This window comes from Pagrus pagrus (assembly GCF_965226575.1).
Source record: "Pagrus pagrus genome assembly, chromosome: 18".
NCBI classification, from domain to species: Eukaryota; Metazoa; Chordata; class Actinopteri; order Spariformes; family Sparidae; genus Pagrus; species Pagrus pagrus.
Window position 1 is genome coordinate 4,844,473 of NC_140202.1, and position 25,028 is coordinate 4,869,500.

Below are 25,028 nucleotides of genomic sequence, written 5' to 3' on the forward strand. Positions count from 1 at the left end.
TATACTGTTGTTTACATGACAGCACGGTCTCATGCAGCAGGAAGCAGCTGATTCACATACAGCCTCACTCACTAAAGTTAGAGGGAATACGACATCGTGTCACACAAATCCTGTCAAACCTTCAAACAGGACTTAGTGATTCCCTCCTGGGTCGCTCATATGACTGAACACAATGTAGATTATTTATAATACTCATATCTAATGCTGTTTGGCAGTGAACACACAGCAGACACCTTTATTAGCCACTGGAAGTGAGCTATGATACTTCAAGCCTTTACACAAACAGGACTGATCCCATCTGACAGGGCTGAGTGACAGGACAGACGCACTGACAGCCTCATTGTATCACGGTGGATTCTGCTGCTTTGTCCTGTTGTTCTTACAGACGGAGAAGTAATCTTAGCTCTACAAACTGATGCTGGTCCACAGATACATTGTTTGTTCTGCTAACACCTCCTGAGCCCCCATCAACAAACCATCATCATTTAAAGACACTGGGTTCAGTAAGCACCCTCAGGGACCTTGTGATTTCTCTCACTGACATTTGAAACTTCTTAAAGATATTTCTAATTTATCCCAGCACCTTGAGTCCTAGTCCCCTGACTTCCTCCTTTGCTCCCGCCATAACAGGGCTGTGCTACTTCACTGTAAACATATGTATGTTGTTTTTGGGCAAGATACTGCCTGAAGTGACAGATTTCTATTTTGATTACTCCATTTACACTCTCTCACAGCAGGCTGTATTAAACAGGCCTTTGGTGACGTAAGGCTCTGTGTCGAAGCCAGTCGGACCACACAGTCTGAGCTGGTGCTGATTTGAAAGTAAAATGAGAAACCTGAGAGATAAGGTCATCTACAATAAACCAAATTAAAGAGAGGTTCAGTGAAAACAGACTAGAACAGGATTATGTTGTGATTGTTGATTGACAAGGTTTGATCCTGTCCCACACTCAGATGTGTGTGTGTGTGTGTGTGTGTGTGTGTGTGTGTGTGTGTGTGTGTGCGTGCGTGCGTGCGTGCGTGCGTGTGTGTGTGTGTGTGACTGGATGAACCTGTTTCTGTGTGTCCTTGGCTGTTTGTTTGTGATGACCTCATGTGTTTAGGAGCTTTTGTTTGAAGGGTGTGCTGTAAGGAATTTATTTTATTTGCTACAAAACAAGACTGAACCTATAATATATATACATACAGTACATATAACTAAACTCTAAGTACTTCATAAACATGTACAGTTAGCACTGAGTACAAATGAACAGGGTCTGTGTTTGAGTAATGCTGTCTGGTATGTGTCTAGTTTATTTGAAATAGATTCATGTGGACCAACAGTGACAGATGTGTACATTTTTGTCTGCTAACTGACTGACTGATGTAATGTTTCTGAATGAGGGGATCTCATCTTCTATAACATACAGCGTCAGCACCAGGCTCGTTCCTCTGGGGTCACATCACCACACGAGGGAGGACCAGACATGATGGCTCTTCTTCCTCTCCCTCTCTCAGTTCATGTAACAAAATGCTAAAAAAAAAAAGTGTGATGAAGACAAACTTGAATCATAATGAATCATAATCTGCTCTACATGAAGCATGCGGCGTGCATCTTTTCTATTACTTTTTATTTATTTTGAAAACAAAATCGAAACCACACATAAATCAATACCCAAAACCCAACTCACTCATACACACAAACACACACAAACACACACACACACACACACACACACACACACACACATAAGAAGACTGGATTCAAATGTTGCAACAAGCGACCACAGGACTCTTTCCAAGTTTCTCACTGTGCACAACAGAAAGAAGTTCCTGCAACCATTTTCTAAAGCATGCTGGAGTTGGAGAAAATGTTTTCTTGCTCTCCAAAGAGAGTCATGTCTCTGTCTGGAGAGACGGTTCTGGTAAACCCTGGACAAAAAAGACAAAATGTGACCAGAATGGATAAATCAGTGTACCAGTATTTTTAATTTTCTGGCCACTCGGGTGCAGCAGCAAACACCACCTGTCATATTATCACTTCTAATGTTATTGTGGACGAGCAACCAAACGATTTACTCTACACATCCTGGAGACGCAGAGCAACATTGCTCCACGCTCCACTATGTTCACCAGCTCGTCTCTAACTCTGTCTGTCTGCTGTCTGCTGCTCAGTGGCTGACCAGAGCGTCCTGGCTCAGAGCGCTCCTCTAAACACTGAGGTAAACAGCAGCACAGAGCTGAAGGGAATGACAGAGTTCATGATGATTCTCTGTGGTTTCATCACAAGCGACCTGCTTTATGTTACACATGAAATTTCATCTATTGTTGATATAAAACAGGCTTAAAAAAGATTTTTATGAGGACAATTAAGATTCAAGCTGCTTCTTAACACGAAAATGTTGTGACATTACCCAGAATTCCACATGCACAGTGTGCCTGGACTCAGATATGGTTAAATATAGCCTTCCTGCCATGTGTCATGCAGGGCGTGACTCTGGCCCGTTAGCCTGTTTGTCAGTTAAGAAGGCTTACCGGAACTTTAACCTAAACCTAAACCAAGGTTTCACCCTAAAATCTAATGATTGATGTCATGGCACTGTATGTCCCCATAAGGAAGGCAGGTCTGCACAATGTGACTGTGTAAATAGATATATGTCCCCACAACGTGAGTAATACATGTCCTCACACACACACAGCTACATAGATAGATTGATTGATTTTTGGGACAGGATGCATCCAGCAGACCATAATACACACAGACTAATGATGACTTGTCTACCCACTGATTGGATAAAAAAACTGATATATGGCTCACTTCCTGTTTATGTCTTCACTGCCAGCTCTGTCACAGCCAAATGTTCTGCAATACATGATATGGTGTTCCTGACAAAACTGCAGAAATGTTCAACCATAGCAGAATGCGATATGTTGAAAAGTGTATTCAGAGCAGTGACTCATGGACAAGTCACTTACACTCAGTTATGTGTGCGTTCACTAATCAGAACTCTTTGTGTCGAGAAGTTTCCTGTAAACCTGTGAATTTAAAACTGTGATCATAGCACCAATAGTCTCCACATGGTGGTTCCAGCCCTTCATAGTGTTTTATTAAACACTATGAAGCTCTGACACAGCTGTAAAGTGTCACACTGGTGGTGGAGCAGAGGGTGTTGGCATCATTTGGTCGGTCAGTTGTCACTTCCAGACTGAAATATGTGATGGATTAAATGGATTTCCTTGAAATTCAGTCCAGACATTCATGGTCCCCACAGGAGTAATTATAGTCATTTTAGTAACTGACTGACTTCATGTAGCACTTTGTGTTGATAACTCACTAACTAATGATTCTTCAGCCTCAGCTGTACTTCGTGTTAGTGGTCACTAGCCAATTCACCATATTAACATGCTGAGTGAAGATGAAAACACTGGCAGATCAACCTGCATTGACATCATTGACTATTTTTCATCTTTTTAAAGATTTTTTTACTCACCGTTTTGCCTTTATTAGGATAGGACGGATGGGAACACTCAGGAAAGGTAGGTGACACGTAGCAAAGGGTCCTGGATCAGAATCAAACCACGACTGCTGCTTTGATACAGTGAGCTCTCTACCAGGTGAGGTAGCATAGCACCCCATGTTGATAACCTAAAGGTGAAATAAACTGTGAATTAACAGTACTGTAGTGTATCTGTTCAATGTGGGTGTAAATACCTTCAGTTTTTTTTTTCAGCACTGAAACTGATTAACATTTGTTGGTCAGAATAACCGGACAAACTTGTTGGCTTGCACAGTGTAAAATGGTATTTTTTGCATTTTGTATTTGACATACTGTATGTAATGTACGGGGACATACTACAAACTATTTCTGGAATACTAAATATAATGGTAGTATAGATATGAGAGCACAGCCTTCACTCTCTGGACTCATCTTGACTCATGGAGCCAAAGAAAAGGTTCCAAAGTTATTCAAAGAGTGAGTTCAACCTTGTCCTGCTGTGGTTTGAGTCCACTTGTCCCCTTAGAGGGAAGAACCACTGCAAATCAGTGCAGAGTAGTTTGGAGTAGAATCAATGCCAAGAACAAAACACCTGACTAAGACTTAACTCTCTTGGGACAATCGTTCCACTTGCAGTAGCATTTGGTCCGGCTGGTCTGGCAAGGTGCTCAGAAGATGCCATGGGCAGTGAATAGCCTTATTCACACTGCCTTTCAAGGTGGGAATCATGCGCCGATACTCCACCTCACTGTCTGTGTGAAGGTTACAGATGCAGAGAGGGGGGACAGTTTTGCTCTCTCTGATCCGCCTCCAGAGGTAGAATCAGAGCCACAGCAGAGGTGAACTGATGTGTGAATGGAAAAGGATCAGTAGTGTGTCGATCTGATGGTGTTCACAGTCTGACAGCTAAACAGATCCTTCACTCATCAAATAAAAGAGAAATGTCCCACAAAGCAACGTTACAGGACCCAACAACAGTAATGCAGTAACTGGTCGTGTCTTTGGCAACTTATGAGGAAAAAAATACCAGTTAAACGTGGATCATCCTGTCTGTCCTCCTGTCTGTCATCCTGTCTGTCATCCTGTCTGTCATCCGTCTGTCCTCCCGTCTGTCATCCTGTCTGTCCTCCTGTCTGTCCTCCTGTCTGTCCTCCCGTCTGTCATCCTGTCTGTCATCCTGTCTGTCCTCCTGTCTGTCCTCCCGTCTGTCATCCTGTCTGTCCTCCTGTCTGTCCTGACGACTCTTCGTCACATTTCTGCCTGAAAAAACAGCGTCTGTCCCCGGCAGCAGGGTCAGGTGGCTCCTGCAGTTGAATGGCGGTGATTATGTGACACCATTCAGCCTTTAACTCACATGTGTTTGTCTCCTTCATTGTTGTGTTTTTGTAGTTACTGTCTCTGGAAACTAGTATTGATAAAAATCACCTTGACGGTCCGCCCTCCTGACCGAGACTTTAGTGAACTTTCCCCCAGAAAACAGCCTCCCTCCCCACGACTGAGAGTCAGACAGCGTCCTGTTTACTGATGGAGATTATGTAATTATGTAATTTAGAGTGAAAAACATAACTTTGTCACTTTCCAGGATGTTTAGTGGGTAAGGATCTCAATCACAACACATTATAACTGCATCTATATGATTATAAACAGTCAGCAGGTACATGATTAGATTAATAGGTGGAAACACCTTAAAAAACACACAGACGTCATGACGTGTACCGTCACGCCTCTTTTGGATCCGCAGTGCTGGCGTGCTGTATGAATTGACACACTGGTGCGACTTTACGCTGGTGCTGCTTGGTTCTGTATGAACAAATAAAGGCAGAGAATTGGCGAACCTCTGCTGTGGAGATAATGCAGAGTCTCTGTGTGAAAAGGGCTACCGGCTCAGGGTCCACTGCTCTTAATCCAATCCCTGCACATCCTTTTCCCACGTCGATGACATATGTCTGTCATTATATGTGCTTCAGTAATGAGGCTACAAATCTCCACATTAAAACAAACAAATGTAGCCAAGTCACCATGGTTATTCAATAATTAAAGGTTTTTTTGTTCTCAACAGCTGTAGCATTTATTGCCATGAACACCGGTATAAATGTTAAAAGTCCTCAGAGGATGAACACCATGTATCTTGGTAGCTTTTCATTCAGCACCAGCAGCAGGCTAAAGCTCTGAAAGTCCCATCAGCCTCATCTGTACTGCTAATCAGCTAAAGTTAGCATGCTTACATGCTCCACTGAGATGGTGAACATGGAACACCTCCCTGCTCAGCAGCAGTAGTAGTAAGTAGTGTCATAGTGAGCATGTCAGCATGCTGAGGCTAGCATTTAGATCAAAGCACCACTAAGTACAGCTTCACACAGTTTCTAGATGACTCTTGTAAAAGTACTTACACATTGAAATAATGAGCACACTCTAAATGGGTCACAAACGTCTGTTTTCATTGTTGAAACATGAGAATCAGCATTTAATGGAGAACCTGATCCTGCTAACAGTTTAGCAGCTTGCAGCTTTCATTCTCTCTTGTTATTGTTCAGCAGCGGTCCCTTCAGAGGGGCTTCATCGGCCCTCTGACTCACAAAATGAGGCTGAAGTCTCGGTTCACGGCTGCCTCTCATCTGTGGCATTCTCTACATTCCCCACAAGCAATTACAAGGCTGATGCACTTACTGATAGAAGCCACACACACCAACAGGGTCAATGAGACCAACACAAGTATGTGATTACATATGAGACCGAGCCACATAAAAATCCACATCAGCGAGACGACGACTGCGCTGGAACAACATGCAGAACTAATTTTAGCCCTGTGACTGGATGACTTATGTTGTGTGCTGATTGTATGACAGTAATTATAAGAAATACATTGTTCTGGTGGAAGTAGCCTATTGCTGTGTGATTTGATTATTTGTTATGAACAGCTGCATGCAGCCAAATGTGCCAGATGGCTTTTAAACAGATTAGACTCGGTGATATCGGCCAGTGGCTGCTGATTTTAGTTCACCAAAGATTAGGATCAACTACGTTAATTCACTTCAGTGTCTTTGCCTCAAAAACATCACGGTTTGTCAGTAGGAGGACGATCACTGCTCTCTGAGATGGTTACATAACATCTGCCTCTGCTCTGCATTGTGTGGGCAGCGGTGCTCTGACTCTGCTGTTTACAAGATATTATGGTAGAGGGATGAAACAACCTCGGAGCCGTTAGAGTGCATTAATGTGGGTCGAAATGCAAATGTGCTCTCTTTTTCATCTGTATGTATTTATAGATATCCCAGTTTGTTTGCCAGTTGTGTGTTATCTTGTGTGGGTCTCTGTGTGTGGGTTGGACAGAGTGTAGGCTGCTCCTTGAAAAGTTTTCAAAGAAGTTTTTGCAGCGCACCAGTTGATGTCTATCAGCTGTAGCATGTTAGTTGGTTTAGCCAGATTAGCTCATGTAGTGTCACTGAATAGTAAACACAACCAGAGCTGGAAGATCCTCCCACAACACTGAGAGACACTGTGTGGAGCTTTATGGTTTCCTGCTAATGTACAGAGAAAATGTACAACGATACTGCTCAATCCTGTTTCCAATCTTTACCCCTACCCCTCGTTCTGGAGTCGCCCCTTCGCCATCAGGACAGAGGTATGTTGGGTAGTGGTTGAAATGGAACAACTCTTCAAGTCCCTCATGTGCCATCATTACTGTGGTAGTGTACGTGGAAACACTTCAAACATGTCATTTTGATGGCATCACCTGAATGTGCACATTGTTTACATCCATGCTCACTAACTTCCCAGTCTGTCCTCATCAGAAATTGACCAGAGAGGTGGACTGTGAGAGCAGCTTATTACGACCCATATTTATGTTTTTGTGAGGCAGCGACATCTAGAGGTTGTAGTAATTATTACAGCAGCAAAGGAGGGAGTCAGGTGAAGTAGTATACTGACTTTATATTAACAGTTTTTGTTGAGTATAACAGCAACTTCTTGTTGCATTTTGTAGCAATCTTACCAGTTACACTTGCTGATACTAATGTTAAAGATTGGAGTTGGAGATTCAATGATAAAAGAAGGAAATTAATAATTGAAACAAACATCATATGTGTATGTATTTCAGTGCATGAGGCTGATGTGTGTCAGCAGTACAGGAGCACCACAGAGGACTGTACTCTCACCTGTAACCCTCAGATTGTCAACACAACTCTGAGTCCTGTCACCTGCAGAAACTCTCAGGTGACTCTGCAGTTGTGAGGTGTATCAGTGGTGGAGAGGAGAAGGAGAGCAGAGGACTGGTGGAAAACCATCTCATTCTAACTGTAGCTCAAATGAAGGAGATAGTTGTGGCCTCCAGGCAGACCCGGACTGCCCTGAGCTCTGTTTCCATCCTGGGAGAAGAGGTGGAGGCAGTGGAGAGCTACAAACACCTCAGTGTTCACCTTGACAACAGACTGGACTGGAGGTGCAACACTGAGACTGTATACAGGACAGGACAGAGCACACTCTACTTCCTGAGGAAGCTCAGATGTTTTACTGTGTGCAGCAAGATGTTGCACGTCTTTTATCAATCTGTTGTCGCCAGTGCAATTTTCTTTGCAGCTCTCTGTTGGGGAGCAGCATGAGGGCCAGCGACACCAAGAGACTTAAAGTCATCAAAAAGGCTGTCTCTGTACTGGGGTCAGCTCCAGAGCCCCTGGAGGTGGTCATGGAGAGAAGGATGCTGCACAAACTGCTGACCATCATGGACGACACCTCACATCCTCCCCACGACCTGCCGATCAGGCAGCAGAGCGCCTTCAGCTCAACGCTCCTCCAACTGTGCTGCAACAAGGACCGAGTGTTTCCTCCCACTGACACAAGACTTAACAATGACACTAGATCTATCTATCTATCTATCGATCTATCTATCTATCTATCTATCTATCTATCTATCTATCTATCTATCTATCACTCCTCAGTATGGGGAAGCCTTTAAGCTGAACTGGTTTGGTGTTATCCTTTAAACAATATGCCAGTTAAAGAGTATTTCAGTGTGTCTGTGTGCAGCTGAACCTCTCAGGCCCACAGCTCCACTGTAAACTGAAGCATCACTGTGTGTCTGAAGTGTATAAACACGCTTCACTAATATGATCCTTATTTCCCGTGTGGTGACAGTGAACAGAGTCCAGACGCTGCTTCAGTCCGGACTTAATGAACACAGCACAGGAAGAGAGGCATCGCAATTATTCAGCTGCACATTCACTCTGAAGCTTCCTCAGCTGCCGTTCACGCACAGATGAACTGAGAAGAAACCCTGAACCGGTCCTCTCCGGAACACACTGATGGGTTTTCACACAATCCAACCTCAAGCTTTCTCTATATACCAGCGTGTTTTGTAATCTTCCATAACATGAACAGAGTTTTTCTTTGATGACCAGGAGACTAGTTTCTGATGTGAAGGGGCCGACAGGTGAGTTTGGTGCTGAGTTGAACAGACTGGACTGAAACTTCAGAGAGAGATCATGAGATGAACCCAGGTGTTCAGCTCTTAAAGGTCCTGTTTGTAAGAAAAGTTTTCAGTCTCATCCCAACTCGTCAGACACTGATGGGTCGGTCGGGCTGGCCGCCAACCCAACACGTCACTTTGTGATGAGTTGGGAATGTTCTGTTCTGACTTGTTCGGAGAGTGTTTTACTAATTCATACCTCGCTTTCATTATGATTGTATCAGTTCTACTTTGATGAGTCGACACAGTAAAGTAGAGTCCACAGTGTTCAGACACTGAGCTCATCATAACTCTCACATTCATTTATTTATTTTCATCTACAGTTCAGACTTCTGATGTTTGTTTCTCCAAACCAAAACCAGGCAGGAGGGTCACAGAGAGATGGGCCGGGTCAGTGTGTCACTTTGTTTTCACTGCTGCTGCTTTCTGTTACTCCTTTCTGTGTGTGTGTGAGTGTGTGTGTGTGTGTGAGAGAGAGAGAGAGAGAGAGAGAGAGAGAGCGAGAGGTGGGCGGGGCCTGGATTAGCTCCATCCCACCTCGGAAATACCAACCAGGTGCTGCAGCTCTCTCCCCGCTCTCCGTTCATCTCTCCGGGCTGTTCTCACGGAGCTCCTCGGCCCCCCGCTGCTCTGTGGCGGATCAGTCCTGCAGTAAACAGCAGCGATGTCCGGCCGCTGAGTGAACCCTCCGGTCCCTCAGCCTGTGGAAGCAGCTTGCATGGCTCCCGGCCGGCCAGCCGGACAATAGACAGCCCGCCCGCCCGGCCGCTGCAGCAGCAGCAGCAGCAGCAGCAGCGTCTCCTCCTCCACCGGGGAGGCTTTGTGCGTGATCCTGCCCGGGGTCCCTGCAGCTCCCTGCGCCGCTCCAGATGGCTGGACACGAGTGGGAGGACTGGTTCGAGCGGGAGGAATTTATCGGCCAGATCAGCGACATGCGGGTCCAGAACCTGCAAGGTAAGAGCATCATACTGCTGCGTGAGAGCTGCGGGCTGGAGCACCGCGCTCAGTGGCCTGGCCACGCATGCAGCACCGCAACAAAGCTGTGTGTGTGTGTGTGTGTGTGTGTGTGTGTGTTTATCTGTGTGTGTGCCTGTGTGCGTGTATGTGTGTGTGTGTGTGTGTGTGTGAGAGAGACTTTCGGAGCGTGTACTTTCAGATTTGGGAACTTTGGATCGTGTTCACAGCAGCTCACAGTCCCAAAGTTTCCAGATGGCGCACAGACACACAGACAGACAGACAGACACGCACACACAGACACACACACACACACACACACACACACACACACAGACCTGCATCCTCCCACACAGCTCTGTCACTGAGCTCCTCTGGACTTGAGCTGCTGATGAACAGTAATAATCTAACAATAATCAAAGTGTAGATTAATGTGAACAGTGTGTGTGAACAGTGTGTGTGAACAGTGTGTGTGAACACTGAGGCTCTGCTGCAGTGATGTTACAGAGCTGGAGTCATCAGATCAATCCTCTGACTGCGTATTAAGAATGATGGTGATCGCATTTGTTGAATCTGTCCTCTAAGACATCATCTCCGGGTGGTGGGGGATCAGTTTATGAGTTATTGATTATATCACTCATACAGATTCTCTCTTCTCCTCTGGACCCTCAGAAAGATCCTCATAACATGTTGAGTGATGAAGCTGTGGTTCCTATATTGTTTATATGCTTTGCATAAAGAAGAATTATGGATTGCATTGTGTGTGTGTGTGTGTGTGTGTGTGTGTGTGTGTGTGTGATTAGGTTGCATATCTTCCAGGAGACAGTCTAACAATGTGTGGCGTCTCCCCCTTTCACCCTGTGTAGAACAGCTTTACCTGCAGCGGCCAGACAACATGTCCTGTATCCACACTGCTACAGTGATCAGCATTAGTCCCCATTACTGAATGTGTCCACCACAGAGCACTGCCACTGACAGGAGGACTGTTCCTCCACTTCGTATCTTGGTCACAATTTAAGCAAGAACAGTCAACTGTCAGGGATCTGTATCAAGATCAGCAATATATCATCAGTGGATTAGTATCAGTCAGAACACAAACACTGGCTCAGATGTCAGTGTCAAATAAAAGTCTCTAATAACTTTAATTGTATTCTATACAAAAGCAAACCAGTCTTAAAGGAACAGTTCAATCAGAGATGTAACCTCAGTCATCGTCTCCTCCCTCCATGCTGATATAAAGTCAGGTGAAGTCTCGTAGTCCACAAAACATTTCTGGAGCTTCACAGTTAAACAGAGTTGCAGCATTCTGCTAAACAACTGAAGCAGCTGGAGACTGGATTTAAACATCAGCTGTCTCCATACAGCTCGTCTGCTGTGATCACAGAGATCACAGCCTGATCCGAGGGGACCATATTTACTCCCTTTATTAAGATGAAGTGTGAACATGTATGAGTTCTGTAAATAACATCTTTTCAAATCAGTTTGGAAAAACTGCAGCAGTGTTTTGCTGTGAAGCTCCAGACATGTTCTGTGGACAACAACACTTTGTGGGGTTCGAGGATAAAGACTGAATTTTCATTTTTGTCTTTAGAAATGAAGTGAGACGGTGTTACAGAAGGAACTAACTACCACTCTCTGTACCTCTGTTTAGTCAACCTGTGACTGATATTCAGAAACTCAGAAATCCTACATTTCCCAGAACTCCTCTCACCAGAAACAGGGGGCTCTTCAGTCAGAAGTGGCTGTATGAAGGTTTGAGCATGAATCTGTGAGATAAGCAGCCAGTTGGTGGTGATCATCAGTGCTGGGCTCCTTACTGAAAAGTAAAAGTCCTGCTGGTGGGGCTGCATTACACTCTGGTCTATTTTCTGCTGCTGTGGGTGTAGACATTGTTCTCTCTGCCTCTTCTCCAGCGGATTTATTCCTGTGTGATTGTAAGAGCGAGTTGAAAGAAGCCCACGTTGCTGCTGCGCTCGCTGGACTCACATGAGACCTGATGTTCAGTCCATGTTGTTGTTCAGATCAGTGAAACATATTCCACTGTGACTGTAGGCACATCGTCTACCTTTAGCCAGCTGTTCACTCAAAGAACAGAACAAAGCCATAAAGTGACTCATGCACATTACTAAAGAAGTTAACTTTTTATTATTTAAAACAAATGACTGAAAAACCACATCTGTGAAAAATATATAAACTTAAACGGTCCAGTGTTTCCAGGATTTAGTTATGTTTTAGTGTTTAACTAAGAACTGTAGAACGAGCCTTTTACAGAGGGACGGGGGGTGTTCAGTTGGTTGCAACCTCACCGGCACTAAATCCTTTCAGGTTCTCTTCAACAGTGTCAAGTTTACGCCACAGAGCTGTTCCTTCATTTCATAATAGAAAATGTATCTGTTGAATAATTGATGGGTTTCTTTGGAGAGACGTGTCTGAATGCACCACAGAGGTCCGTCTGACAGCAGTACAGCAGTCTGTACACACTGCAGGCCTCAGTGCAACACAGACATTTAAATAACGAGCAACAAGTTTCAGATAAATGACTTGTTCTGCTCAACTGGACTGAACCTGTGAATCATGTGGGAAAATCTAATATAGTGTAAGTGTTGCAAGTATGCCAACCAGGGCTTTGCAAAGATTAGAGGAGCAGACTAACAACAGTTGCTCTTTAAAGTGGAAGTAATTGATTTAATGAGTCTGGTAAGAATGAAAGCTTTGTTCAGCTCTAACCTAGTTCATCCCAAAGCCCGTAAGAGGCGAGAGCTAGACGTCTCCTGGTGCATGCCAACCATCACTTCATATTATGAGTTGGTACACAGTACTAGAGTAGTAGTGGACCAACATGTTGACATGGAGTCAACAGGACATCATTTATACTGTCAGGACAGTGACAGTTTACAGATTACAATATTTAAACATGGTGCTGAATTGAAGCTGCAGTATTCAGTTCTGTTCTGGTCTCTCAGGACGCAGAACCCAAAATCACAACCGTGACCTGATAAAGTTGGCTGGCTAACGTGTTAGCAAGAGAATAACCAACTTACACATCCAGCAGACACAGAGCCAACATCATCAGTCTGGTCCCAACCAGCTCCTGAGGACTTCTCTGGCTCTTTAGCTGCTTAATGCTCCACGCTGTCTCCACACTCCACACTGGGCACAGTGGGTTCATCAGAGCTGTCTCACTGGAAACGGCTGCCTGCTGCTGGAAACATGGTTGATGGGAGCAGTGAGTGACACTGAAAATGAAATGGTGACTAAAGGAAGATCTACAGCGCTGTACAGCTGACAGAGCCCCTGATTATTGCAACGTAAAGTTTTCAACAAGTGTTGACTTCAGTGTTTATCAAAGCTGAAAGAGAAAAGGCTTCGAGCAAGACGTGGTGAACAGCAGCCTGTTCGTAATGCTGAGGGTCTGGTACTGAACGCTTTACTTTTAAAGGCGCAGACCGAATTACATCAGGACTACAGAGCGCTGATTCATGTTAATATCAATCAGTGTCGAAACTCATAGTATAAGGTTACAGAGCACAAGAGAGCACAAGAAACATCATAAAGCCAGAGAAGCAACTAATCAATGTTTGTTACACAGCAATCACCATCTAAAGTTGGCTAACATTTGCTAATATAACACCTGCAAGCTTCTGCTCGGTGAGACAGTAGCAGCAAAGTTAGTGAGCTGAGCGAGGCTTAGATATGAAACAATAAAGTATTATTTGTGATTCAGAAGTCCTGTAGTCTCAGTCAAATATACAGTCCTCATAGAGGAGATCAGTGTGATGACAGGTGAGAAGGTTTCCTCACTCTTCAGGGTCTGACACTAAACCCTTTAGGGCCAAAAACAACACTAACAAGTGGATTACACTGTGAACTGCGTATCTGATTACACCTGTGGAGCAACTGTTGCCCTGGAAACACATAACTGTGAGTTGCAACACGGTGGCTGTGACTCAGAGACAGAAGATGTACTGGAATGTGCAACTAATGAGGAATTAAAGTTAACATGTTTATTGTCACACTTCAGGAGAAAGGGTTAGTTCAGACACTGCTCTGCAGTTCACGTCCAGAGAGGGAGTGTTAGGTTTTAAAGACAACATCAGACTAAGACAGTTTAAATTATTATTGTTATCAAATTATTTATTTATTTATTTTGTTTTTTCTGTGTTAAAGACCAAATTTGCAGTAAGTCAGAGTTTTTTCTGAACACTGTTTCTTGTACATGTACAGGGATTCAACACTAAGTGGTTTGTCCATATAACCTGTGCCATAGGACCAGCTTCAGACCACAGTCACTCCTCCATGTTCATATTAAAGAGCACATTGTACAGTTGTGTCATTGTGTGTCACTGTATCACATGTTTGCTCAGTATACGTTCGATTGGCCGGAGGCAACATGAGCTTGTGTGTCGAGCCCATAAGAATGTGACAGTAGCCACACAACCTGCTGTCTCTGCTGGAGAACGTGCACTAATGAGTAGGTTGATGTTTCTAACTGCATGTGAGCTGCATGAAGGCTTCACCTCTGCACCAGCCCTCTTTCACTAAAGTTAACTTTTCCTGTGAACTTTGACTTTTTACAGCCTCTCGAAAAGACGCAAAGTTCAATGCTTTTGTCCGTATTCTCTTCAACACTCACAGATGAGCCTGAACCATCTGATGAACCATCTGATGAACCATCTGATGAGTGGCTGTGATTCCCTGCATGAAAGCAGGAAGAGCAGCGAGGGCTTTAAAACAAAGGCCTGGAGGCTGTTACATAACATGATGAGACAAGGAGAGAAGGAGGCAGCTCCCTCTGCACTACAGAGCTGGAGTCCCTGAGCTGAACATACCCACATCACACATCCCACACAGCTCTCTCTCTCTCTCTCTCTCTCTCTCTCCCTCTCTCTCACACACACACACACACACACACACACACACACACTGCCTCCCACCTCATTGAGATGCAGGTTTCTCTCTGAGTACAGTTAGCATTACTGGTGTGAGCTGAAGCGCTCTGCTGGTTCTGTGTTTATACAGCAGTTATATCACAGTATGAAACTCTGCATTATTATCAGATGACTGTGTGACTGATGATGTCATCAAGTCACTCAGAAAAAATTCATTTCAAATGGGGCATGTGCAGCGTGTCGGACTTAGACCTTTATCCTGACAGAAAGCCATGCTGTGACCGATATTATCCAAGCTTTATGGAAGAGCAGTGTGCGCTAATGTGCCACTTTTAAAATTCAACCTTTATGGAAATGTATAATGAAGAAAAGAGAAGATGGTGATGGAAAACGAATCAAGAATCCGCATAAATGTGAGTTTGATAGAAGAACTGACCACAGTAGAACAGGATAAACATGAAGCCTTGGCAGACTCGACTCTGTTTTGGCCGTTACTAGGCTACAGCTTCTCCCACTTGTTTGAGTTGTAAGGTAACATTTATGGCAAGGTTGAGAAAGACAGAGTTTCTATTTAAAGACTGTTCCACCTCAAAATATGGGACAGAGCTCTTTTAATCCTCAGAAAGTAGTGACAGGTGTTCATTTGCGTAAACAGCTTGGCTCTTATCAAAATCCTGTGCTGTACTTGACCCTTTGCTTCACATGCGTCCAGTGAACATAGTGCATATCAGCTGAAGTGCAGGGATGTTCCTGCATAGCCAACATCTGTCTTTACATGTTTGCAGCCATTGTAAGAAATAAGTAATCCACAACAAGCTGTTTCAAGCTGTTCCTGGTTACACAATGACTGCTTGCTAGCCATAAAAAAATATGTGTTTGTATTTTAGGCAGTTTGCTTTCTAAATGTACTGTCTTGGCACTGTATTTATCAAGCCCCAATTAAAGTCACTCCTTTACTTTAACAGCTGTGACCATGTAGCAGCAACTTAAATACATTCAACATTTCATATACAAACAGACATTAAAATGTCTAAAAAGGACCAGACCTGTGAGGTATATTTTGTTGAGAAAATCTTAAATTGTATCATCACAGCCCCAGGACAGGAAGGCTCTTCAGCGGGTGATCCAAACCACCAGAACATCACTGGTACCATATACAGAGCATCAGTGACATCAGTGAAGTGAGATGTCTGCACAGAGCCCAAAGATACTAAAAGACAACACCCACCCAGCCACAGTGTGTTCACCCTGCTGCCATCTGACAACAGATACAGAAGTATCTGCTGCTGTACCACCAGACTACAGAGCAGCTTCACTCCTTAGACTACAGAGCAGCTTCACTCCTGAGACTACAGAGCAGCTTCACTCCTCAGACTACAGAGCAGCTTCACTCCCCAGACTACAGAGCAGCTTCACTCCTGAGACTACAGAGCAGCTTCACTCCTCAGACTACAGAGCAGCTTCACTCATTAGGCTGTGAGACTCCTGAACTCATCATCAACACTCCACCATGAACTGTTTATTTTGTGACTTACTGATTATTAATCAATTAATTTGTCTAGTTTTGTGTGTGTGTGTGTGTGTGTGTGTGTGTGTGTGTGTGTGTGTGTGTGTGTGCGCGCGTGTGTGTGTGCGCGCACATGCATGCGCGTGCTTGTAACTTAGGGAATTGCAAACATAAATCTCATTATACAATCGTGTGTTGCATAATGACAATTCAATTAATCTGATATCTTGTTAGATAACCCTGTACCTCTCTGGACAAAAGGCACTTTGCACAAAGTTGTGCATGTGAGTGCTTTGTGTGTCTGCTCTTTGAGACTGTGGGGAGGTGTGTACAGTCAAATCTGTATCTATTCTGAGGGGCAGAGTGATGTGTAAAGGATTCCCCATAAACCAGCCTGTTGAAGAGCAAACTGCAGCATGTGAAGGAGAGTTCAGACAAACCAAACAAAGAGGCTTCTCCCACTGTGCTCTGTTGACTCTTCTGTCTGAACGGGACTGTCTACAACAGCAGTGACAGCCCAGCCTCTGCTGTTCACATTGGGCAGAATGTGGCGTTCTTGAACGTGTGCCCAGTCCCCCTACATCCAGGAGCAGGGAGCTGTGGATGGCACAGAGCCTCAGCCTTCACACACTCTGCTGTGAGTTTTCTGGAGGTTAGAGGGGGTGGTGACAACAAAGGTCCCTTCTCTTTAGTTCATCCCGTCGTCCTTTGTGAATTTTCTCCTCCTGCTGAGAAGATTTTTATAAACTGTTTCAGATGTCCACTGGGTTCACAGCAAATACGCTCTCTCTGCACAAACCCTCAGGCTGATACTTACTGGGCAGCAGCAGAATGTATGATGAGGCAGCACATGTTGCACATGCACCATGACAGTAGACTGTGCAGTGTGCTGCAAATTAAATAGTGTTTGCCCCCAGATTGCTTTCAAATACAGCGCTGTGTGCAGATGCTGGTTTACATGCTGCAATGCTAGTTCCACATCTTGAAGAGTGGACTGTTTGATAGCCTGAAAGCCAGGTACCTGCAACAGCCACAGCTGATGTTAGCACGCCTGCAGCCAGCACTGCACTGGTTCACGGAGAGTTGAAGCCTCCTACATGGTTGACGAGGCATCAGCATCATGATCGACTCTATGTAATAAATTAGTTAGTTGTAGAAGTTGCTGTTGGAGATAACTGGGCTTTTTTCACTGTCCTGGTTGAAGATATCTTAGCATTTCTACCAGTGTTAGTCAAAACTACTGGCTGCACTGGCTGTGTCTGAAATTCTGAACCCACATGCTGGTCAGTACGCTAAAACTAGATGGTCTGATACTGTGCTGATATTCCATCTGTTGCTACATTTTTGCCCAGGCCTGCCTCTGCCTAGCATAAGTGGCACAAGTTACGTCATTTGCGCATGTTAACTTGCTTGGGTAACATGAATTAAACAAAACTTAAAGATGTTATTCTTCACTCTTGGTCACTAGTGGGACACAAACCCTATTCTCCGGAGGGAAAGTGCAGTGTATGACCCATCCAACCACCCCTGCCCCTCCCCGATTCACTCTTTACACTACTGTACTGGAGGAAAGCCTGAAGAAGCCTTCGGCATCAAACTTAGAAGTGCATGGCCACTGGCCAGGCTGCTGTATTTGATGCACTGGGAGTGAGAAGGGGCTGGATGTAATGATTAAACTGACTTCTGATTAACCAAACAATGATTGGACTTACTTAAAATTATGATAAGGCAATTCACTCCGAACATCATCACATAGAAAGACTGCTAAAACAAGAAGAAAGTGTCGTCATTTCCTATGTTAACAGGTGCTTCTAAAGATTATTTGCTGTTCAGCTGTACAGTCTCCAGTCTCCGCAGTGGAATTCAGAGGACTTGATGTCAACAGAACTGCAGCAGTCAGTCGACACAGGCTTTCCAGTTCCAGACTTTGCATGTAATATTTATTTGCATAGACAAAGCAGCTGCTGCCTCTCTGGTAATGTTTCAGTACATGAGACAGAAGTCTGTCAGAGGCTCTTTTAGCATGGATCCAGCTCCCTTTTTGGCTCCTTAGCAGAGGATTTTCTTCACAGGCTGAGGTCAGAACAGCAGAGGAGCTCCATGGACTAGTTTAATAACAAGGCGTAGATGGGAAAGTCCTACAAATAAGTCAAATACAGTGTTTTTAATTTATTATGCCTTTGGATGACACATTTCCCACCTGTTGTTCCTTGTAACGACTGAAAGCTACACTGTTATAATCCTGCAGCTTTATCAAGAGCCTCTTATACGTTTGTCAGTCATTGGATCCTTTTTTCTGTGTGCATTAATTCTCAGAGAGTGATTCAGTCATCCATCAGCTGTTTCACACACACTTTCAGTCACCCATCATTCACAGCAAAACTACTGACTCACAGTCACTCTCCTTTCCACAGGCAGGGCTTTAATTTCAACACATTTTAAATTGTGGTGCAAGACAGTGTTTAAAGAACTAATGAAACAGCTGTTTTTATTGTTAGCCTTGTTAGCGGCATACACAGCTCTATACACAACCCTATCCACAGTTCTATACACTACCCTATCCACAGCTCTATACACAACCCTATACACAGTTCTCTACACAACTCTATACACAGCTCTATACACAGCGATGTCTGTCTGTGTGTTGGTCCGTTAGTCCCACCAACGGGTTGAATTGTCTCAACAACTGTCGGATGGATTGTCATCACATTTGTACAGATATTCACGGCTTCAGAGGATGAATCCTAACTACTATGATGATCTCTTGACCTTTCCTTTAGTGCCAGCATGATTTGGATATTTGTTGTTTTGAGTAAAATGTCACAAAGTTGTTGAGATTGATTTTATGAAACTTGGTACACACATTCGTTTCCGCCTGAGAAGAAAACTGTAAAAGAAGGAAGAGTCATTTTGTCAGCATACCAACGCTCTGCTCTGCTTTGTGATAGACTTTGGTCCCATTTTGGATTTTTTTCTGACACTGACTGCTTTTTCTGAATGTGGAAATTAGTTTAAATGCTGTTTGTCTCCAAATAGTATCCAAAAATGATTATCGTGATAATTGACGGGGCTCATAATGAGTCACATTAACATGCTCACCATGGCAGGTGTCCATTCAGTTAAGGACAAACTGGTAAGATGTAAGTCTGTCATTTTCATTCCACAGACTGCTTTGATGTACAGGGCTTGTCGTAGCTAATGTAATGAGAATATCACAGCACATTTCCTAAATGCTGCACATGTATTTTTCTCATTCATGGCCACTGTATAAAACACATTGAACAGTCTGCAGCTCAGTTGTATGCTGTGGAAACATTTAGACATCAGAGATGTGGATCTTTACTGGCCTCACAACTTGATTTGATTACGATTCAGCTGTCAACAATTAGAATTCACAACGATTCTCAATGCATCTCAGACCTCTGGAACTGACTGAACTTGTCAGACATCGCACTCTTCTCTCAGAGCTGGACGGCAAGAGCGTCCTCAAAACGTGAGCTTCAGGTGGAGATGAAATCGCTGTTTTCAGTTCATGAACTATGAAATGTGACCAGATGTCTGCTTTCAAAATACTGGGTACGCTATGGCTCACTGCTGCTGATCTCTGCCTCTCTCTGCCATATCTCCTAGCATCAGTAACATTAGCTTAATGTTTGCTCACAACTTGAAGCAAAAGAGCGACATAACTCCAAAACTAAACTGTCCCACCGAGCAGGAAAATCAACTATCAACATTAGTCGGCTGTCAGTTTGTGTAAGCTCCAGACTCCTGATTCTGCTCTGTCACTGCATCTTCAACGTCTGCATTGTGATGCATCTAAAATGTTATACATTTCTCTAATAGACACTATATTTAGATCCTTTAACATCCCTTCTCTCACAGCAAGTGATGAACAGGAACTGAAGAGTGAGACACAGGCTCTGCAGTGTAGGTGTGTTGAGGTGTGGGCTGACAGGCAGATGATGAACAAGCACCTGGTCTCTGTGGAGGAGGTGATGAAACATCAGCAGTGTCACACAGCAATAAGACACTGGAGGGGACGATGTTGCACAGATTCTGTTGAAGGTATCCTCGTCTCATGAAGTCTTTTAGACCTTACAGCTCTCACTGAAAATATCTATCTCAAAGATAATGTATGTGTCATGTTAGAGATGTCCCAGTCAAGTTTCTTTGTCCAGATCCCAATGAGAGCCCTTTAATGTTTGGTTTCTGCCAGTAACACACTCTTATTATTGCCTACTGCACCCAGCTGGTTACATCAGAGAGGGTATTGCGCCGAAGATCTCTGCACTTTGTGAATCAGAAAGAGATAACAGATGTGTTATTGATCATCTGATATGACTTTTGGGCTGGTATTAATGTTGTCTAATGGTTGCAGTTTGGTTTGGTTAGGTTTAGGAGAAGATCAGACTTTGAGTTAAAAGAATAACTTTAGTCTCAGTTTAGTCTCATAACTCACCTCACATAAACAAAGTGTATCAAGTACATCATATACATAACATCATGTACAGTACGTACATTAACTCACTTAAAGTAAATAGTAGTAAATAACTTAAATTCAAATCACTTGTGACTCTCGGTCATGAACAGAGAATAAACCCTGTTCTCTTCAGGTACAATCCAGTGTATGAGCCTGCCCACCTCAGCCATTCAAACCTCTCCTTCTCTATACTGCTGCACTAAAGGGGCAGCCACAGCATCACACTTAGAAGCAGTGAGAGCTGAGCATTCATGCTGTTTTGATATAATGTGGACACAGTTAAAGGTTTTTTCAGTTGTTATCCAACTGACATTAGTAAGTGTTGCCGAGTGCAGCTTTAATTCACTCCCAGGCTTTACCAAACGATTCCCTGTAAAGCTGTTGCCTGTGAAGTGCTCAGAAACAGTCTGAAAGTGCTCCTTTTATGAAGCCATGCCCTCTCTAAAAATACCTCTTCTCCTTTTAAGAGGTCAGTGTGATATAAACCTCCACTGTGGGTTATGTAAGCCTGGGTTCGTTCACTCTTTGTCTCCGGTCTATGGCTGGTTTTTATGAGATGCAGGTGGTTCTGCTGCCAGACACCAGCTCTACACTGAAGCACAGCTGCCATCGAAGGGTTAACAGCAGTGATGACACAGCCCTGCTCTCACCACGCAGGGTTTCTAAGAGACGATGCTCTCAGGTTGACCTGCGGCGTTCAGGTAGAAGAACTGCAGAAAAACATACACCCACCAGGGATTGCTTTTCAATTTTCCAGGGTTTCGTGCTGAGCTGCTGTTTGTCTCTCTCCTGATGTTTCACTTTGTTTTCCCCTCGCAGCCAGGAAACGTGTTATACCATCATTGCTTTATTTTTCTCCTGTTCAAAGGAAAAGCAGAAGTTTAACAGTGCACACTAACAGTGATAATGTTCAGTTCACCTTTAAGCACCTGTTGTAGACTCATTTATTTAGAAACCTAATCCATCCTCTTTGAACTCACTGCTTTGGTTTTTGGTCACGAACCTCCAGTTGCTCCTGATCCTCCGGTGTTGTATGAGCTTATCTGTTAATCGTACCTTTTGAGAAGCTGCTGGTTTGTGTAATCTGTTGGAATGTGGACGATGTTTGATGCAGGATGACATCAGCCACTGTGTATTATGTGTCACTTAAACAGTTGAGACAGGAGCCTGCTCAAAGGCAATCTGTCTGATTTAATCTGAGGGATCAAAAGCCCAGTATCACTTTGTGTTGTCTGTTGGATGACATGTCTGCAGTTAACACGAAGGAGCTCAGAAGATCTTGTCTTCTACCCTCATTATAAACACGCACCATCATATTCATCAAGCTTATGTCATCCTGCTGAGGATACGATCACACTTAGTTTATGTTCTCTGCCTCGGTCCAGGCTGTAGAAACATGCGGTAGAGTTAATGACATCATCACATTCTCTGAGGTGATGTTTTTGTGTTACCTGAAGTCTCTGCCAGCCTGGAGTCAGCATATTGTGGTAAAGAGGGTGAACCTGGGATCAGCTGAAGAGAGACAAGCACCTGAACTGACTGTTGGCTGAGACTCCTTCAAACATCTGCTCATTTATATCCAACACATCAAACATCTGAACAGGTCGACTCCCAACAACACGACCTCTGCTGCAGACCACGACAGACGTTCCACACCCGTCACCGACGTGCCCTCGCAGTTTGGTTAGGTTTAGGAAAACATCATGAAAATCACATCACTTATGTAAATTCAGTTATTTACATATCATCATGTCAGTCATGACATACCAATTCAATTACAGTAATGAGATCTCTATACAGTGACAAAATTCTCACAACCTTGTAAACACTTATCTAGGATGGTAATGCAGAAACATGTATCCATGAAATCTCTTTCCTTTGGTAATCTGAAGTAAATATGTAGAAGTTTGGTAGCAGTTTAGTTTCAGTTGGACTTTAACGGTCCTGTTTTCAAGAAAAGTAGATTTTTGAGTCTCAGTTTCTGTCGAGTTGGGAACAGGACTCAAAAATCAACTTTTAATGTAGACTTGCAATTTTTTAAATCAATCACTACAACACGAACACACTTAGTAACTATTGAGGGTTCAATGTTCTGTGGAGAATTGTGACGAGGTATTTTCAGAGCAGGTCTCACTCTGCGTTACTTGAAGCTATCTTAGTTGGGGATAAAAGCTACAGCCTTCACCTTTCAGTGCTGACTCTTAAAAAAACATATGAATATTAGCATTAACCCATAAATCATGTCTTCCTGGGATCATGTTCTGTTGATTTTTGATTACACCCTCACCCCTCTGGAGCCACGCCTCAGATTAAGACCTCTGTATATGTTCTGTTTATGCTTTGTGTAAATGCACTCTGACTGTCAACGTACAAGTGATGAATGGAAATATATAATGATGAGGGCCTACCCCCGCAGTATTACCTAATATGTAAACATGTCTTAGGCGATGTCCTTAAGTGTCTTCTAAAGCGTTATATATTGTGATGGGTTTCAGTCCACCCACACTGATGGACTGGAATAAAGCGTCACATTATTCTCTCATCATAGCTCCTCTGACAGAAGTGTTTATCTCCTGTTGAACCTTTAGATAGTTTGTGCAAAACTCATTTGTCACTTAGTCGACCTCTTATATCAGCTGATCTCCTGAACATCAAGGAGGCGAGGTAATGTTTCCGTGTGCTAAGAAGCACTCATCTAGTTCATCTTTAATGTAGGTATTTATGGTCCTGCTCGTGGATGTCAGCAGGGTTGATACTGCTGCTGTTGATACGTCCTCATCTCTACAAATGCTTCTAATGCGATGGCAACAGAAAACAACTGCATTCTGCGACTGCGTGCTGAGCAGACAGTGTGTGGTCCGGTTCAATGACACAGGAACCAGAACTTGTCTTTGGCCTCTGACCAGTGATAAGACAAACATGCTGACTGGATCACAGAGAAATATCATCTTTCTGTTGTTCGACTGTGAAGAGATGATTCAGAAGAAGAACGATGAAGACTAATCTGTGGTGTTCCACTGTATCTCAGCTGTAGTAATATGTAATAATAAGTAATATTCACAGGTCCAGTTCATTTTACTCTCTGTCATGAAGATTGTGAGGTTCACACCACAAACACCCTGTTCACCTGAACATGCAGTCTGCTCTGAAGGTGCACTTGTATGGATTTGATTTGCCAGTGCAGTCAGCTGCTGGACTATGTTGAGTTGATTAACATGAGTCACTGGTGGTCAGATCTCACTTCCTGCTCTATATGAAATAAACACGTCCATCACTGGGACAACAGACACAATTTTCTTTTCACACAAAGACAGAACTTCTTTTACAAAAAGGCCCAAGTAGTTAAAAACAGAGGAGGTTAGTTGAGTAGGCGGTCCTTCAGTGTTGCCCAGGACACATGCTTGAACACACTGCTAGAAGAATGTGGTCACATGCACCTCAGACCTCCTCCGGATGTGGTCTGACTGATCACAGTTCAAATGGGTCCTCAGTACATCTTGGTGGTGTTCACACCTGTATTTAGAGCCGTCCACTTGTGATCACATCACTCAGGGAGGATGGTAGTACCAGGTCTGAACAGGGGTGTTGTGCTGTATTACATCATGTGGTGGGGCTGACTGTTGCATGATGTGGCATTAAATTCTCTGGCTTCATTGAATTAAAGTGTTGTTTCTTCAAGCAATACTGATTGTCAGTCTGAATGTGGCCTTAGAGAGAAACTCCTGGTAGTTGTAGTTGTAGTTTTGGCCATTTTCCCTGAAGTAAAAAAAACTTGCCAGATTAAAAGCTGCGTTCCGGGAAAGTTGCCAAGTTGTAAGATGTTCCTTTAACCTATCTGATTGAGCTTTAATAATGAGCCAGCTGCAGAACAGTCCAGCAAAGTAAATGTGAATTCAGAAACCCTGTTTTCTTGATGAAGGGTCTCAGTCATCCAGGTCATGGTCATTCTAAGTACTGTATCGAAGGTAACTGGACTTGTTTCCTGTCGTTCCTGTTGTTCCTGTCGTCTTGTCAGTGGGACAGTTTGTAAGTTATACTGCTCAGTATCCAAGTTTAAGTCAGAAAGTAACATTCAGATGTTTGAAATGTGTTAAACCTCTTCTTTGTGTGTTTTAAACGTAGCTGTTGTTGAGTTGTCTCCTCTCGTCTCACGACTTATTAACCCTCTGCAACAGATACGCCTGATGTGTCAGCTGCACAGATGCTGATTGGCTCACGTCTTATCTTTCAGTTTTCATTTCCTCCAATCATTTGCAGACAA

General features: G+C 43.7%; 1 protein-coding gene across 1 annotated transcript in view; it reads left to right on the plus strand.

Moving 5' to 3' along the window:
* The first annotated feature begins 9,491 nt into the window (after nucleotides 1-9,491).
* Nucleotides 9,492-25,028, plus strand: part of clmna (calmin a) — a 43,350-nt gene continuing 27,813 nt past the window's right edge. The window contains exon 1 of the mRNA XM_084380706.1: nucleotides 9,492-9,891. Coding sequence (XP_084236832.1) covers nucleotides 9,807-9,891 — 85 coding nt within the window. The 5' untranslated portion in view covers nucleotides 9,492-9,806. The remainder of the gene's footprint in view (nucleotides 9,892-25,028) is intronic.